Below are 15,217 nucleotides of genomic sequence, written 5' to 3'. Positions count from 1 at the left end.
TTTTGAAAGTTCAAACATATTATTGAAACTTTTCAAAGTTTAAGGATATTTAGTGCAAAATTTAATGGTATTTTTATTAATTTAACAAAAAAATAACATTGTTTTAGGGCCAATAGCCAAGCATATTATTTAGATTTGGTTATTAAGGTGCAATGTCCGTGTTAACTATCAAAACTGTTTCTTGTGTGTCCGTGCCAATTTTGCACACACCTTACTAATAACCTAAGTCCTATTCCATTTAGTTATTAAAAGAAATTCGTATGCATGCTAAAAAAATTCATTGATGTTAAATTGAAACCTGTATTGATCACGATCAACCCATGGTGGTTATCGTTGAATGAAGAAACTAGAGGTCACAACTGGAATAAGAAGAAAATAGGTTGTGACGGTTTGAAAAGTACGACCGTGCACCAGACATATACTTTCTATCCAATTGGTAGTGGAGCAATCTAACGTCGATACAAATTATAAATTATACAAATAAATAGAATTATTAGGCGATTTCTATTACTCTTACCAAAATATTGTAATATATATTGTGAAGTTAATAAACTTTGGACTAAATAAATTTAATATCTTAGAACATAAATAAATTTCAACCCAATGAAATCATATTCGTGAAATTTTGACTTACCATACTTTCAAACAAAGCTAAAAAATTGAATATGCATCATACATCTCAAATGAAACATGCTATCCCTACAAACCTGGGAGGGCTGAAAAAAACTACCAAATTCAAAATATACGCTCAAAAGCATATCGAGATCGAGATCGGGAATAGAGATGGAGGAAATTACTTACACGTCACCAAAATGTACATAGAATAGAAGAAGCAAAACAAAGCTTTTTTCCTTCCCTTTTCCTCGTTCGCCTTTTGAAGTCATTAAGAGCTTATTGAGTTCAGGTTATGTAAATACAACTACGAGATTCAAAAGAAAAAACATACAGAGATTTGAAAAACGAAATCATGGGGAAGGAGAAAACTTGAGTGAAATACTATTGACACAATGAAAGCATATCAAGATCGAGATCGAGAATAGAGGGAAGAAATTTACTTACACGTCACCAAAATGTACATAGAATGGAAGAAGAAAAACAAGCTCTTTTCCTTCCCTTCTCCTTGTTCACCTTTTGAAGTCGTAGAGAGCTTATTGAGTTCAGGTTATATAAATACAATCACGAGATTCAAAAAAAGAAAAAACATAGAGATTTGAAACAAGAAATCATGGAGAAGGAGAAAACTTGAGTGAAATACTGTTGACACAATGGCGCTCGTTTGTAGGTGTTGGAAAGCCTTCTCCTTTAAATACGTGACCCAGATGACCATCGCAAGCAGCACATGTGATTTCAATCCTCATCCCATCAGGGTCAGGCTGGTTATCACAAAAGTAATGTCACTATTTCAACTCTAGGATGTTGCTGGAGGATAACTTTGAGAGAGAAAAATGCAACACTTAATGCATAACATAACATCCACGAATTCTGAATTGTTGTTCTATGTCGTTCTTGTTGTCAACAAAATGATGACATGATGTGCTAATGGGACATATGTTCGGTTTTTTCTATATCTTTTTAAAATTTGTGAACGTTTGGGCTAGATTGTGCATTTCTTATCTGACCCTACCATATTTGGTTGTTACGTTAACTCGCAGGATACTAAACTCTAGCTAGGTGGCTACCGTGGCTTGAACTCATTCTCTCTAGGCTCTTTATGATATTGGACATACATCAGTCGATGTGGTAAGACGAAATACACATGACACAATCGAATGTTGGTCGTGTATGTTTCACATTCTAGCTAGATGTCTACTTCCTTTCATCATTTGTCTGTCACGTCATAGCAAATCAGACAACATTTGTCCGATAACACATGTTGTGTCATTAGTTTAGACTCGGGAGTGCATCTAGTTTATTCTTCCCATACTTCCCTCCGATCAAAAGGAGCCTCCTTTTAGTAAAGGAGCTCCTCTGCTAGAGAGATACATTGCAATATTGCAGAGAAAAATAGCATGAGCTACTAAGAGATCCTAGACTTAACTCCTACACACAAAGAATGATGGAGGTCAAACACTCACAGTGGATTTAATTGCTCCAGGAATACCGTCGAAGAATGCTGGCCAACCACAGCCGGAGTTGAATTTCGTGCTCGATCGATAAAGGGGTGCTCCACATCCCGCACAGTGATAAACTCCCTCGCCATAGAACTTGTCATATTCGCCGGTTCCTGGATACCTGTAAAACCTCAATATTAGATCTGTAAAAGGAACTTAATCTTGCAATAGGATCGACAGAAAATAACACTGAAATTTTGTTATATTGCAATATAAAAAGGGGAACTTACAACTGCCAAACACTTTGCTCTTAAAATACTTTGTAACGGCCAAGCCCACTGTTAGCAGATATTGTCTACTTTGGCCCATAACGTATCGTCGTCAGCCTCACGGTTTTAAAACGCGTTTACTAGAGAGAGGTTTCCACACCCTAATAAGGAATGTTTCTTTCCCCTCTCCAACCGATATGGGATCTCACAATCCACCTCTTTGGAGGCCCAACGTCCTCGCTGGCACAACCGCCCGGTGACTGGTGACTGCCTCTGATGCCATTTTAAAAACGGTGAGGGGAAGCCTGAAAGGGAAAGCCCAAAAAGGACAATATCTTTTAGCAGTGGGTTTGGGCTATTACATATCTATTCTAAAATTCTACCCAACTTTGCCCCTCTCATCCACTCTATTTCTGTTCACCCCAGTACTAACCAACTTCTTTAGTACCAACTTCTTTAACCAATGTCTAACTTAATGACCTAATATTACTCCAAATAGTAACTCCAATAGGTTGGTCTAATGGATAATAAGGGTCATGAAGGTAATAAATGGTTCAAACGTAATGGGTCAAGTCAAGATTGTAACCGTTCAAGCACACCGCTAGCAGATAGTGTCATTTTTGGGCTTTCCCTTCCAGGCTTCCCCTCAAAATTTTAAAACGCGTCTACTAAGGAAAGGTTTCCACACCCTTATAAAAATGTTTTGTTCTCCTCCCCAACCGACGTGGGATCTCACAATAATAGTCACCTATATAAGATTTAATATTTTGCGAGTTACTTGACAACCAAATCTACTGACGAAATTGTCCCGAACTTCAATGAGAAGTTAAAATGAAAACCCCCTCGGAGAGAATATTTGAAGACTTCTTCCATTTCTTTCTAGCCAGGTTTCCTATAGCCATGCTATGATAAAGAACCTCGGCTAGATATATAACGAAGCAACAAGGATGATATTGATGACAGTATTATAAAAGGCCAACTGAGTATTTATGCTGCATTGTAAGGGGGTTTGTGAATGGATGAAAAGAACTTTAACCCAGTAAAAGTACTCTTCAAAATTTTAACCAAAACTGATTATGAAGATGATTTGAATACTTTTAGGAGAAATCCTGGATTATTAGTTCTTCTAAAAACATTTGCAGCAAAAAGCACTTTTGTCAAAACGAATCACGAAGTCACCCTGAGTTTCCACACCATTTGTCACTAATTGAATCGGATTGACATAGAAAGTAAGAAATTTTGCAACTATGGAACTTATGGTTCGAAATGGACTGGATAACTAAGAATACAAATAATGCAAGAAAATATTACATTAATGTAATCAAAACAGAGGAAGTGAGCTAGGCTGCGGACAGACATAAAAACGGTGAGATCCCACGTCGGTTGGGAGGAGAACGAAGCATTCTTTGTAAGGGTGTGGAAACCTCTCCCTAGCATACGCGTTTTAAAAATCTAGAGGGAAAGCTCCAAACGGAAAGCCCAAATAGGAAAATATTTGCTAGCGGTGGACTTGGGCCGTTACAAATGGTAGCAGAGCTAGACACTTGGCTATGTGTTAGTGAGAAGGTTGTGCCCCAAAGGGGGTGGACATGAGGCGGTGTGCCAGCAGAGGCGCTGGCCCTAAAGGTGGGTGGATTAGGGGGTCCTACATCGATTGGATAAGAGAACGAGTGCCAGCGAGAACGCTGGGCCCCGAAGGGAGATGAACTGTGAGATCCCACATTGGTTGATTCTCCTCTAACAGAGGAGTTTTAAAAATCTTGAGGGGGGAAAGCAAGACAATATCTGCTAGCGATGGACTTCCGCCGTACCAGAGTGTGGTGTTGAATAATACAGTTTTCTAAACATAAAATAGCAATTGAGCGATTCAAAGAATAATTATAAGATGATTTCCTTGAAAAATTCATAGAAGCTACAACTACCAATCAACAACCAAACGCAGAATTGGAGAATCAACATAACCTAAAAAAATAAATATAGATTCAAGTGTAGAAATAGCAAGAACAGGTGCTTACTCAGTTCCTTTTTGCCGGAGAATTCGAAACTGCTCGGGCGAGAGGATGGCTCGCCACTCCTCCTCCGATTTCTGGACTGAATTAGGCGAAGACATAGCCAAAACACGGCCCCGACGGAAGCTACGAGGTCTCAAAGCAAAAGCCCCACCAAATCGAGTAGCAGAAACGGCAAAAGAAGTACGATTCGCCGAGGAAGAAGATGATTCGAAATGGGTTAAGGAGAGCGATGAATGGTGAGAAGAGCGAAGAGGAAGACGGAGGATGGGAAGAGCGGCGACGGACGTGGGGTTGCAGAGAAGAGCTCGGGAGGAGGAGAGAGGGGAAGCTCGGAGAACGGAAAAGCCCATGAGAGAGAGAGAGAGAGAGAGAGAGAGAGAGGGAAAGCTTATTTTGCAGAGAAAGCGCCGATGAGGGTTTCCATTGCTTGGACTTCGAAAATGTGGATAATGGAATGTGAAGGACTAGAAAATTTTTACCTGAAAATTTTACCGAGATAAATTGGTTAAACATATTTGTTAAAGGAAAAAATTACCGAAAGTAATATTTTAATATTAAATAGATTTTATCAGAGGATCGAAGCTCGGAGACCAATAGAAAGTGGGTGAAGCAATCGGGTCCGCCTCCATTCGAATTATGTTAGGAGGTGATAAGATAAGGAATCAATACTAGGGGAGTAAGATTCGAATTACCTTGTTCACCGAATATCTCAAATCAAGAACACTTGTTTGAGAGTCGAATCAAGATCGATCATGTCTAGCTTGAATGATTCTTGTTGATCAAATATCTCAATGCAAAAATATTTGATTGAGATTCGAATCACTCCACCGACAAGAATGACCATAAGCTATTATCTAAATGTAACTAAAAAATCTCTAAATTACTCTAAATTGTAACTCACCCAAAAATTATAAGGTTCAAACTTCATTCTTATTCAATGTGACCTGAATTGAAACATCTTTTGATAATTTTGACAAACTTTTCTTCACATATTCATTGAAGTATATTGTATGATTGATGTCTTTTGGTTCATAACAGGAGGTCTTTTGCTTTTGTCAGATCTAAAAAGATACTACAAGTCCTCCGTATCAAATTATGATCTGGAAAGGGTGGAAGCTGTGAAACCAATAGGAAGAGGAGGCAAACTAATACTGACTATTTTTTAAAAAAATAATTATGTATAATGAAACTTTTAAAAATTTAACAATATTTTTTAAATAAAATTAGAATGATATTTTTTAAATAAAGTATTAAGAGTTTTTAAAGGTATATATATATATATTTTAAAGTTTAAATATATATTTTTTTCATATTTAAATATATTATTGAAATTTTTATTAAGCTTCTATGGTCTAATATTTCCATAAAAAAGTTTTTATGTTTTTTTTAATATATTTTTAAATACCTGAAAAATGTATTCCAAACCAATATTTAATTTCATTAGATGCCCATTTTCCATGAGGGACCAATGTGCATACATTATTATTATTATTATTATTATCAAAGATTTAACCCAAATTAATTACTTTTATTCAAGAAAAAACCCCAAATTAATTACAAATATTTAATACAAATAAATTGATTTTAATTAATCAATATAAAATGACTGTAAACCATCTTTGGGAGGAATTTTAAACAATTCATTTAATAATTTAATCAAATAATTAACTATATTTATTGAAAAATAAATACTTTAAATTATTTAGTTAATAAACTAATTTAATTGACATTCCCAAATCAAGTTTGAATTTCTTACTCTTTTTTTTAAATATATATATATATTTAAAATAAAAATACTTTTTCAATAAAAATGTTTTTGGGATAAATAATTTTTTTTTTATAATAAAAATGCATTTAGTTTTGGTTGAATTTTTTAAAAACAAAAAATTTAGATCCATTCACGAATTGATTTTTTTTTTTATCGGGTCACTATATGAATTCAACCATTGACTCATGGCATGTACCAGCAATTTTATGATGATTTAAGTATCAAATCAAGAAAATAATGAGCGACACTAAATAATTGAACTAATTATTTATTTCATGTCTTATTTTCTTCAATTTTATTTAATAATTTGTAATTGATGGTCGTTTTAATTATCTTTTTGGCCTATTAGAGACAAGTAACATTAGGTTAAAAACAAAAATCTTGGATTTTAGTGAAATTTTTTTGTGTTATTATTTTCAAACTCTGCTTCTAAATTTGAAGTTAAACCGATTCATTGATTTAGTTTTGATCAAGCTAATTTTGAAGCGAGTCATCTTGTTATTTAAGAGCGATCATAGATTCCAAGTTCGATATGAGAGTTATTCTTCCTTTACTAGCTCTCAGTTGGAATCATTCGTTAAGTCAACTCTACTCGTGAAACTTTGCAATGATCCTAGAATGATCTCTAACTTTGCAAATCCAATATTGTCAGTGCTTATCACCGACCAACTCGAAAATAAGGTTACAACTCAATCCTAACTCGACCCTCTATCTGAAACCTTTAAGTTGGATTGGATTGGATTGGATTATGAACTTTATTTAGATTCCGACTTTTTAAAATTTAAAATAAAACAAATAAATCCAAAGACTTCCTTCTTGTTAATTCAACCGTGTGAAAACATAAATATTCTGTACGTGTGGATCTTTCTTAATTGAAGAACCCATTTAAAAATTAGGGCACTTTTTTAGTTCTATTTGTCAACGAACGTAAATTAGGGCACAATTTCCTGCCCTCAGTGCTGAGCACGTTCCTTCCGACCATATAGCGGCCGCCATTGGACCCCTCACCTCAACCAAAGCGTGTCCCTTTCTTTGGTCAAACTTTCCGCACCAAATACCAAACCCCTTCTTTGAATCATTCTCCTCTCCATTACAGAATTTAAAAGAAGGTTGAGGCTTTGAATTTCTTGCGTCAAATCATTGATTCATTTCGTCGAAGGGGTGTGTATATATTGGGTGAATCCCATCCGCGGCCGGTGCGGTTTCGCATTGGGTTTTTGTTGTTTCTCTGCGATTTGATCTGGTGAGGGGTTTCTGGGATTAGGAGCCGCATTTTTGGTTTTCTTGTTTATGCCAATGGCGGCTGCGGTGGGGGGTTTGACGATGGGATTTGCCCGTCCGAGTGTTGAATCTATTGCCCCTTCGACGTCGTATGCTGCTCCAGTGCGTGTGTTTTTCAAGCCCTTGAAGGGTAAGAGAGTTGTGTTGCGGAGGGGAGGTTATTGGGGTCCTAGATGCGAGATCGATCCCAATTCCAATTCGGTTCGTAGCGATCAGATTGGTTCGAGTGCGCCTGGGCTTTCGGCTCTTGAATTGCTTAAGACGTCTTCAGTTGATAGTGAGTATCAAGAAGAATTTTAGATTTCTTTAGATGATTTGTGTGTTTGGATGTTCGTTCTCTTGAAACTTCCTATGCTGATGATCTAGATTTGATCGCATTTTCTTGCATTGAAATGAATGATAGTTTGATTGGAATATTTTGGTTGCTGGTCCTGTTAGTTTCATAGGATTTTGCCAATCTCGATCATCTGGCAATCTCAAATGTGTCAATATCGATAGCAACTCGTTGCTTTGTTGTACCATTTCTGTATCATGGAAACACTTGCTCGAAATTATGCTTTAGGATTATAAACTATAATTTTCTTGTTCTTCCCAATAATGGTTTGAATCTACAGTGGTAGCAATTTTGGTCATTTGAAGCTCTGAAAGCTGTAGGATGGAGCTAATTGTTGTTCCCTCTTTTTTATTTGAACAGGATATACAAGAGAAAGGAGCAGTATTATGGTGATTGGGCTTAATGTTCACACTGCACCAGTTGAGTTGCGTGAGAAACTTGCCATTCCAGAAGCTCAATGGCCTCATGCCATTGGTGAACTCTGTGCTCTGAATCATATAGAAGAAGCTGCTGTTCTTAGTACTTGTAATCGGATTGAAATTTATGTCGTAGCGTTGTCGCAGCATCGTGGGGTTAAAGAAGTGACAGAATGGATGTCCAAGGTGTGTGTAATTTACTTTTATGCGCATTCTTTATGTCAAATGAGTTGATAGTCAATGTTCTTAATATTCTTATTCTTCTTATCTGGCAGAGAAGTGGAATTTCTGTTTCAGAGCTTTGTAAGCATAGAGTTTTGTTATACAATAATGATGCAACTCAACATCTCTTTGAAGTTTCGGCGGGTCTCGACTCTCTTGTTCTTGGAGAAGGTCAAATCCTAGCTCAAGTGAAACATGTGGTAAAAACAGGGCAAGGAATAGCTGGTTTTGACAGAAAAATTAGTGGATTGTTCAAGCATGCAATCAGTGTTGGTAAGCGGGTTAGAACCGAGACAAACATTTCCTCCGGGTCAGTTTCTGTCAGTTCAGCTGCTGTGGAGCTTGCACAGAAGAAACTTCCAGAATCTTCATATGCTACTGCAGAAGTGATGGTAGTTGGTGCAGGAAAAATGGGGAAACTTGTGATCAAACACTTGATTGCAAAAGGATGCAAGAAAATGGTGGTTGTGAACAGAACTCAGGACAGTGTTGATGCTCTAAGCATGGAACTCAAAGATGTTGAGATAATCTACAAACCCCTTTCAGAGATGTTAGCATGTGCTGCAGAGGCGGATGTCATCTTCACCTGCACTGCTTCGAAAACGCCCTTATTCATGATAGAACATGTAGCTAAGCTCCCCCTTGCACGTACAGAACTAGGAAGGCGTCTATTTCTTGATATATCAGTTCCAAGGAACGTCGAGCCATGTGTATCAGATCTTGAGACCGTATCCGTTTTCAATGTGGATGATCTCAAGGAAGTTGTGGCTGCTAACAAGGAGGATAGACTTCAGAAAGTTCAGGAAGCTCAGTCAATAATCGCAGAAGAAATAAGAAAATTCGAAGCATGGAAGGATTCCCTTGAAACTGTTCCTACCATCAAGAAGTTTAGAGCTTATGTTGAGAGGATCAGGGCCTCTGAACTGAACAAATGTTTGTCCAAGATGGGTGAAGACATCCCAAAGAAAAAGAAAGTAGCCGTTAATGATCTTAGCTTGGGTATAGCTAACAAACTACTTCATGGTCCAATACAGCACTTGAGATGTGATAGCAATGATAGCAGAACGTTGGATGAGATACTTGAAAATATGCATGCTATTAACAGAATGTTTGATCTTGATACAGATTTGTCCGTCTTGGAAGAGAAGATTAGAGCAAAATTTGAACGTGGCCAGAAGTAGGTTTGCATTTTTTAATGATGTTTTCTTTGATATTCTTACTGTTACAGCATATTCATATCTTGTGAATGCTTGTAACTTCACTCTGTTCATGGTTCGGTTCCTCTTCATTTCATGGGGCAAATTGCCTGAGAGGATGCGGATAGCAAAATATGTAACAAAATGATAGATTATAGAGAAAAAATCAATTGATATGTTGCTGCTGGTGCCTTCTAATTATGGTCTAGATCATCTTATGAATGTCTTAATCTAAGAAACAAGTTCGGGGATGTTTTGCTGGATCATCAACGGTTTGAATATTCTTGAAACATTCTAAGAAAGATCAGAACTTTGTAGAAATTTCTGAATTGGATAGCTAAATGGTGAACTATCTGATATTGAGCATAGATTGATGAGCAACATTGCCAATGGTACCTGTAATGAGGGCATTTCGGTATGGGGTTGGATGATCGTCCCTGGTGATGGCACCCCCTTACTAGTAAAGGGAACTGGAATGGATGCTATTGGTGGTATCGATACTGCTCTCGTTGTCATCCAACGGCGGATATGCTTTTTTTTTTTTTTCTATTAGCGTGGGTCTTTCTTTATTGTTGTTGGTATCTGCTTCTATATATGCAAACTTTTACTGATGCTTATGAATTACTTGCTGGATCGAACTTAAAAACATCTCGATTTGATCAGCCGCCTTTATTGAGTGTCATCACAGCTGCAATGGATGCCCCACGTTTCTATTTCTTCCTTCTAATGTCTCAATAAAGGCGGGGATGGACTCTAAAATCCTCCCCCAATCGGTTTCGACAGTCTTTTCTTCACCTTCTCTTCTCGGCATGATCCATGCATTCAAGCTAGCAAATCAAATCATGGGTTCTCATCTCCAACGTTGGGAGAGAGAGGCAAGTGAGTCGGTTGGGTAAGAATCATTTTATACGAGTACAATAAAGGAAGAAACGAGACGAAACGAAACTTTTCATTGTATTTTGTAGGAAAATCATCAGGATCAGATTACTTCTCTACAGTAAGCAGCACATACCTGTTCCATCAAAATGGCTCTACAAAACTGCCTTTGTTTTAGACTAGCTATGCATTGCATGCCTCTTTTCTCATCAATGTCTAAATGTTCTAAGAACCAGAGATATCATTTTGATGATCTTCACAGGAAATCTGCGAACATCTTGACTCGAACATTTACGTATACGTACCATCAATTATCCCATCATCGAGTGATGACTGATGAGTTTGGACAAAATATCGACCCATGTATCTGGAACTCCTGGTAAGCACCAATGCATACAGTCTTGTCCCCAAACTGCTACTGCATCTTTTCTTCCTAACCAAATGGCTGGATGAGCATCTGCTCTGAACTCGCTCATGTGAGTGAGATCAAGAACCTCGATATCCGTGTCACGAACTGCCTCGTTGATGAGACGATTTATTGTTCTTGCTTCTCTATTCACCCCATTGTTGCTTGGATCAAACCAAAAGTCTAGCTGTCCAGGCATTATAACTCAATCACCTTGTGGAAAAGGAAAGTTAAAAGATAGGCTAAAATTTCAAATGGTTGCTAACCTGAGATTCTTGAAGGGGTTCATTGAACAAGCAGCTGCCATTTTGATTCCATTCACCACCATAGAAATGTCTAGGGGATTGTAAACGCCAAAACTTAATTGTCTTGCTGGGAATTTCTTTTTGTATGTGGGAGACCATATGTTTAAGAACAAGTTTCAGTCCATCCAGCATTTCGAGAGCTGGAAGTATCGGTCGACCAGCACGATAAAAAACTAGAGGCGTCTCTTTTGGAAATTTATCGTAACCCCACCTGATACATAAGAATTATACCACGTGAGATATAAAACTGGTAGTTCAGGAGATGAAAGCAATTTATATCGTTTACATGGTGCTCACTCGAACTAGATTAGTATTCTAACGCGGTTTAAGTTTGCTAAGGATGAACTACCAAAGGGGAAGAACATTGTAACAGCTAAAGCCCGCTGCGGATTTTTCCTTTCGAGCTTTCCCTCAAGGTTTTAAAATGCGTCTACTAGATAGAGGTTTCCACATCCTTATAAGGAATGTTTCGTTTCCATCTTCAACCGATGTGGGATCTCACAATCCACCCCCTTTGGTGACCAAGCGTCCTCGCTAGCACACCGCTCGATGTCTGGCTCTGATATCATTTGTAATAACCCGAGCCCACTGCTAGCAGATATTGTCCTTTTTGGACTTTCCCTTTCGAACTTCCCTTCAAGGTTTTAAAACGCGTCTATGAGGGAGAAGTTTCCACACCCTTATAAGGAATGCTTCGTTCACCTCTTCAACCGATGTGTGATCTCACAATCCACCCCCTTGTGGAGGCCCAACGTCCTCGCTGGCACAACACCCAGTGTCTGGTTCTGATACCATTTGTAACCGCCCAAGCCCACCGCTAGCAGATATTATCGGGCTTTTCCTTTCGAGCTTCTCCTCAAGGTTTTAAAATGCGTCTACGAGGAAGAGGATTCGACACCCTTAATAAGGAATGCTTCGTTCCCCTCTCCAACCAATGTGGGATCTCACAATCCACTCCCTTGGAGGCCCAACGTCCTCGCTGGCACACTGCCTGGTGTCTGACTCTAATACTATTTGTAACAACTCAAGCCCACTACTAGCATATATTATCCGCTTTAGCCCGTTACGTGTTGCCGTTAGCCTCACGATTTCAAAACGCGTCTACTAGAGAGAGGTTTCCACATCCATCTTTATAAGGAATGCTTTGTTCCCCTCTCCAACCAATGTGGGACCTCACAGAACAACTGCACGCTCGTTGGTAAGCTCTAATGATTAAATATTTTCATTTTATCCACTTTGAAGACCATGGGTTTCTACTTCATCCGAGTATAAACCAACCCCCGTTATTATTATCACCAAATTACAATTCTTTTAGTCTTTACGATCAGATCCGACTAGATTCCATAGATTCAGTCGATTGGGTTAGAATCAAGAAACTATATCATTAAGGTGAATCACAGGTTGAGGGCATATCTAGCCCTCTATCTATAACCCTCCCCGACAACCGTCAACTTACTCGACCTTCCAACATAATCACTCACTCAGTAGACTACTTAGTATCTAACAGAAAAAACATTGAAGGCATTGGAAGAATTCTGTTGATTAACTGTCATATTGCTTAAGAGGGAAAAAGAAATTACCAATGGCCAGTATTGAACACGAGAACGTCGTAGAAGTTCGTGATGTTCGCCCAATCATCTGCAGGAATATCGACATCGACACGGTACACTCCTTCTGATTGACTTTGGTCACCAGATGCAGAATACTTTGGCTTCCACCTTTGTTCATTCAGTAACAAGAACATAAGAATAAATCTAACTATTCATAGGAAGGAGATAAAACAAACCAAACATAGTTGTCAGGTTTTGGTTCCACAGACAGACAAGATTTATTTCGTTCAATGTTGAAACTTTTTTTGTCTTTCAACAAATGATCCATTACTATACCCACATCCGAGTTTCATAAGTAATCTGCTAAAGAAGACAGAACATGTCCTGAAACACGAACATGTTTTAGACAGCTCAAAAATAAACTTCACTGACTGAGTGGTAAATGTGACAAGATATTGAAGTTAGAGTATATCCCTGCCAGGTTTCCATGCAACAACTTTCTTTATCAGAGACACAAGAACTTGATCAATAGAAACAAACATGTTGTGAGTAATAATGAAGAGGATAAGATATCATATCCTCTTTTAACTAAAAATGCAACCACAAAACCAATTCCACCGCTAGCAGATATTGTCATCTTTGGGCTTTCCCTTTCAGACTTACTCTCGAAGTTTTTAAAACGTGTCTACTAGGGAGAGGTTTCCACACCCTTAGAAAGAATGTTTTGTTCTCCTCCCCAACCGATGTGGAATCTCACAATCCACCCCTCTTTGAGACCCAGCGTCCTCGCTGGCACTCATTCCCTTCTCCAATCCACCTTTCGGGACCTAGCGTCCTTGCTGGCACACCGCCTCGTGTCCAACCCCCTTCAGGGTTCAGCCTCCTCGTTGGCATATCCCCCGGTGTCTGGCTCTGATACTAACTATAACGACCCAAGCTCACCGCTAGCAGATATTGTCCTTTTTAGGCTTTTCCTTTCGGGCTTCCCCTCAAGGTATTTAAAACGCGTTGGCTAAGGAGAGGTTTCCACTCTTATAAAAAATGTTTCGTTCTCCTCTCCAACCAATTTGGGATCTCACAATCCACCCCCCCCCCCCCCCCCCCCCCCCCTTTGAGGCCCAACGTCCTCGCTGGCACTCAATCGATGTGGAACCCCCAATCCACCCCCTTCGAAATGCAGCCTCCTCGCAGGCACATCGCCCAGTGGTCTGGCTCTAATACCAACGCCCAAACCCAGATATTGTCCTCTTTGGGTTTTCCTTTTTGGGCTTCCCCTGCTAGGGAGAAGTTTTCACACCCTTATACATAATATTTTGTTCTCCTCCCCAACCGACATGGGATCTCATATTATACTCATGAAGTTCTACTCGTTTAGCTAGCTTACACCACAAAAAACTCTAAACATTTTAACTACCAATAGATACCAATCGTTTAGCAAGCAAGATTATCAAAAAAAAAAAAAAAAAAGCTACCAATCGTTTAGCAAGCAAGATCATAAAAAAAAAAGCTACCAATCATACTTGTATTTGGCGAGCAACACAGCACGGTGATAAGCAACAGTGACATTGAAGTTTGGAAAATAAGCACCCTTCCAAGCCCCTTTCCTCTTCCACTTCTTTGCACCCAAATCAGCCACTCTAAGACTACACAAAAAGGAAGTCAAGAAATTCTCATTCAATGAATCACCAACAAACCCTATATTCCTGTTTCTCATCAGATCAAGAAATCTAAACGGATCAATCTGCGGCAAATCACAGGTTTGGGGCACCCATTTCCACGAATTGATTGAACCCATATTATCCCTCTGGTTCCTCAAGCAATTCCAGGCGTTTCTATGAAATGGGCAAGTCTCATCATAAATGGGTCTGCGATTAGGGTCTCGATTCCACTGGCCATTGAAGAGATCGCATGTGGGTGATGCAGAAATCTTTTTGGTTCGTGGAAATGGCGAAATGGGTGCGCGAAGAGACGCGGTTAAGGAGTAGAGAAGGAGGATCAAGAGGGGGAGAAGAATCAGCCATGGGAAGAGGGGTCGGATGAGCTTACGATGCATCGCAGAACATCGTTTATGGCGGCGAATTGTAGAAAGGAACTGAAAGAGTGGTTGCTCCGGCGAGTTATAAATTTTAGGAGAGGCAGTAACAAAGAGCTGTCGTTGTTTAGTTTTTTTCTCATTTCCTTTTTGGTTTTAGAAAGGGCATTAATTTTTGAAGGATGGATGAATATGTATCCATTTAATTTCAAGAAAAATATTTCAATTTTTTTTTTTTTTTGGTGCTATCAATTTTTACTAAATAATTTTAGATTTCATTACATTTAAGCTATTGAATATTGTAATTTTAACAAAAAGAAAAGAAAAAAAAAATACTAATTTTGAGTTTAATGCCAAGATTTTGGATATTAAAATTAAAGTTGCATATATAAGTGTTTGTTCGTTTAAATTTCGATGCTTCAAGTAGTGATCAAGCTAAAGTGTTCGTTTAAATATCTTCTAAAGTGTTTGTTTAAATTTGGATGCTAGAGTCATTCAA

The 15,217-nt window shown here is 38.4% G+C and overlaps 3 protein-coding genes across 4 annotated transcripts; 1 reads left to right on the top strand and 2 right to left on the bottom strand.

Moving 5' to 3' along the window:
* Nucleotides 1-1,037: 1,037 nt before the first annotated feature.
* On the bottom strand, nucleotides 1,038-4,745 carry LOC111811414 (peptide methionine sulfoxide reductase B5). The gene is made up of 3 exons (XM_023698249.2): nucleotides 4,336-4,745; nucleotides 2,076-2,232; nucleotides 1,038-1,373 (listed from the first exon to the last, which is right to left on the bottom strand). Exons 1-3 carry the CDS (start codon nucleotides 4,680-4,682, stop codon nucleotides 1,224-1,226), a joined length of 654 nt encoding a protein of 217 aa, XP_023554017.1. The 5' UTR covers nucleotides 4,683-4,745; the 3' UTR covers nucleotides 1,038-1,223.
* Nucleotides 4,746-7,019: 2,274 nt separating this feature from the next.
* On the top strand, nucleotides 7,020-9,729 carry LOC111811412 (glutamyl-tRNA reductase 2, chloroplastic). Its single transcript, XM_023698246.2, has 3 exons — nucleotides 7,020-7,658; nucleotides 8,076-8,317; nucleotides 8,407-9,729. The coding sequence occupies exons 1-3, from the start codon at nucleotides 7,391-7,393 to the stop codon at nucleotides 9,532-9,534; spliced, it is 1,638 nt and encodes a 545-aa protein (XP_023554014.2). The 5' UTR covers nucleotides 7,020-7,390; the 3' UTR covers nucleotides 9,535-9,729.
* A 752-nt stretch (nucleotides 9,730-10,481) lies between these two features.
* TBL12 (trichome birefringence-like protein (DUF828)) lies at nucleotides 10,482-14,802 on the bottom strand. 2 transcript variants are annotated; one of them, XM_023698247.2, is made up of 4 exons: nucleotides 14,207-14,801; nucleotides 12,717-12,854; nucleotides 11,098-11,347; nucleotides 10,482-11,018 (listed from the first exon to the last, which is right to left on the bottom strand). In XM_023698247.2, exons 1-4 carry the CDS (start codon nucleotides 14,737-14,739, stop codon nucleotides 10,737-10,739), a joined length of 1,203 nt encoding a protein of 400 aa, XP_023554015.2. In that variant the 5' UTR covers nucleotides 14,740-14,801; the 3' UTR covers nucleotides 10,482-10,736. The 2 variants fall into 2 exon arrangements, with proteins under 2 accessions (XP_023554015.2, XP_023554016.2); XM_023698248.2 differs by having other exon boundaries at nucleotides 10,844-11,014; nucleotides 14,207-14,802.
* Between the last annotated feature and the right edge of the window lie 415 nt (nucleotides 14,803-15,217).

The sequence above is a fragment of the Cucurbita pepo genome, chromosome 15 (assembly GCF_057944985.1).
Source record: "Cucurbita pepo subsp. pepo isolate OVF chromosome 15, ASM5794498v1, whole genome shotgun sequence".
In the NCBI taxonomy this organism is placed as follows: Eukaryota; Viridiplantae; Streptophyta; class Magnoliopsida; order Cucurbitales; family Cucurbitaceae; genus Cucurbita; species Cucurbita pepo.
Note: the sequence above shows the minus strand (reverse complement) of the source record. Positions and strands in the feature narration are given on the sequence as shown.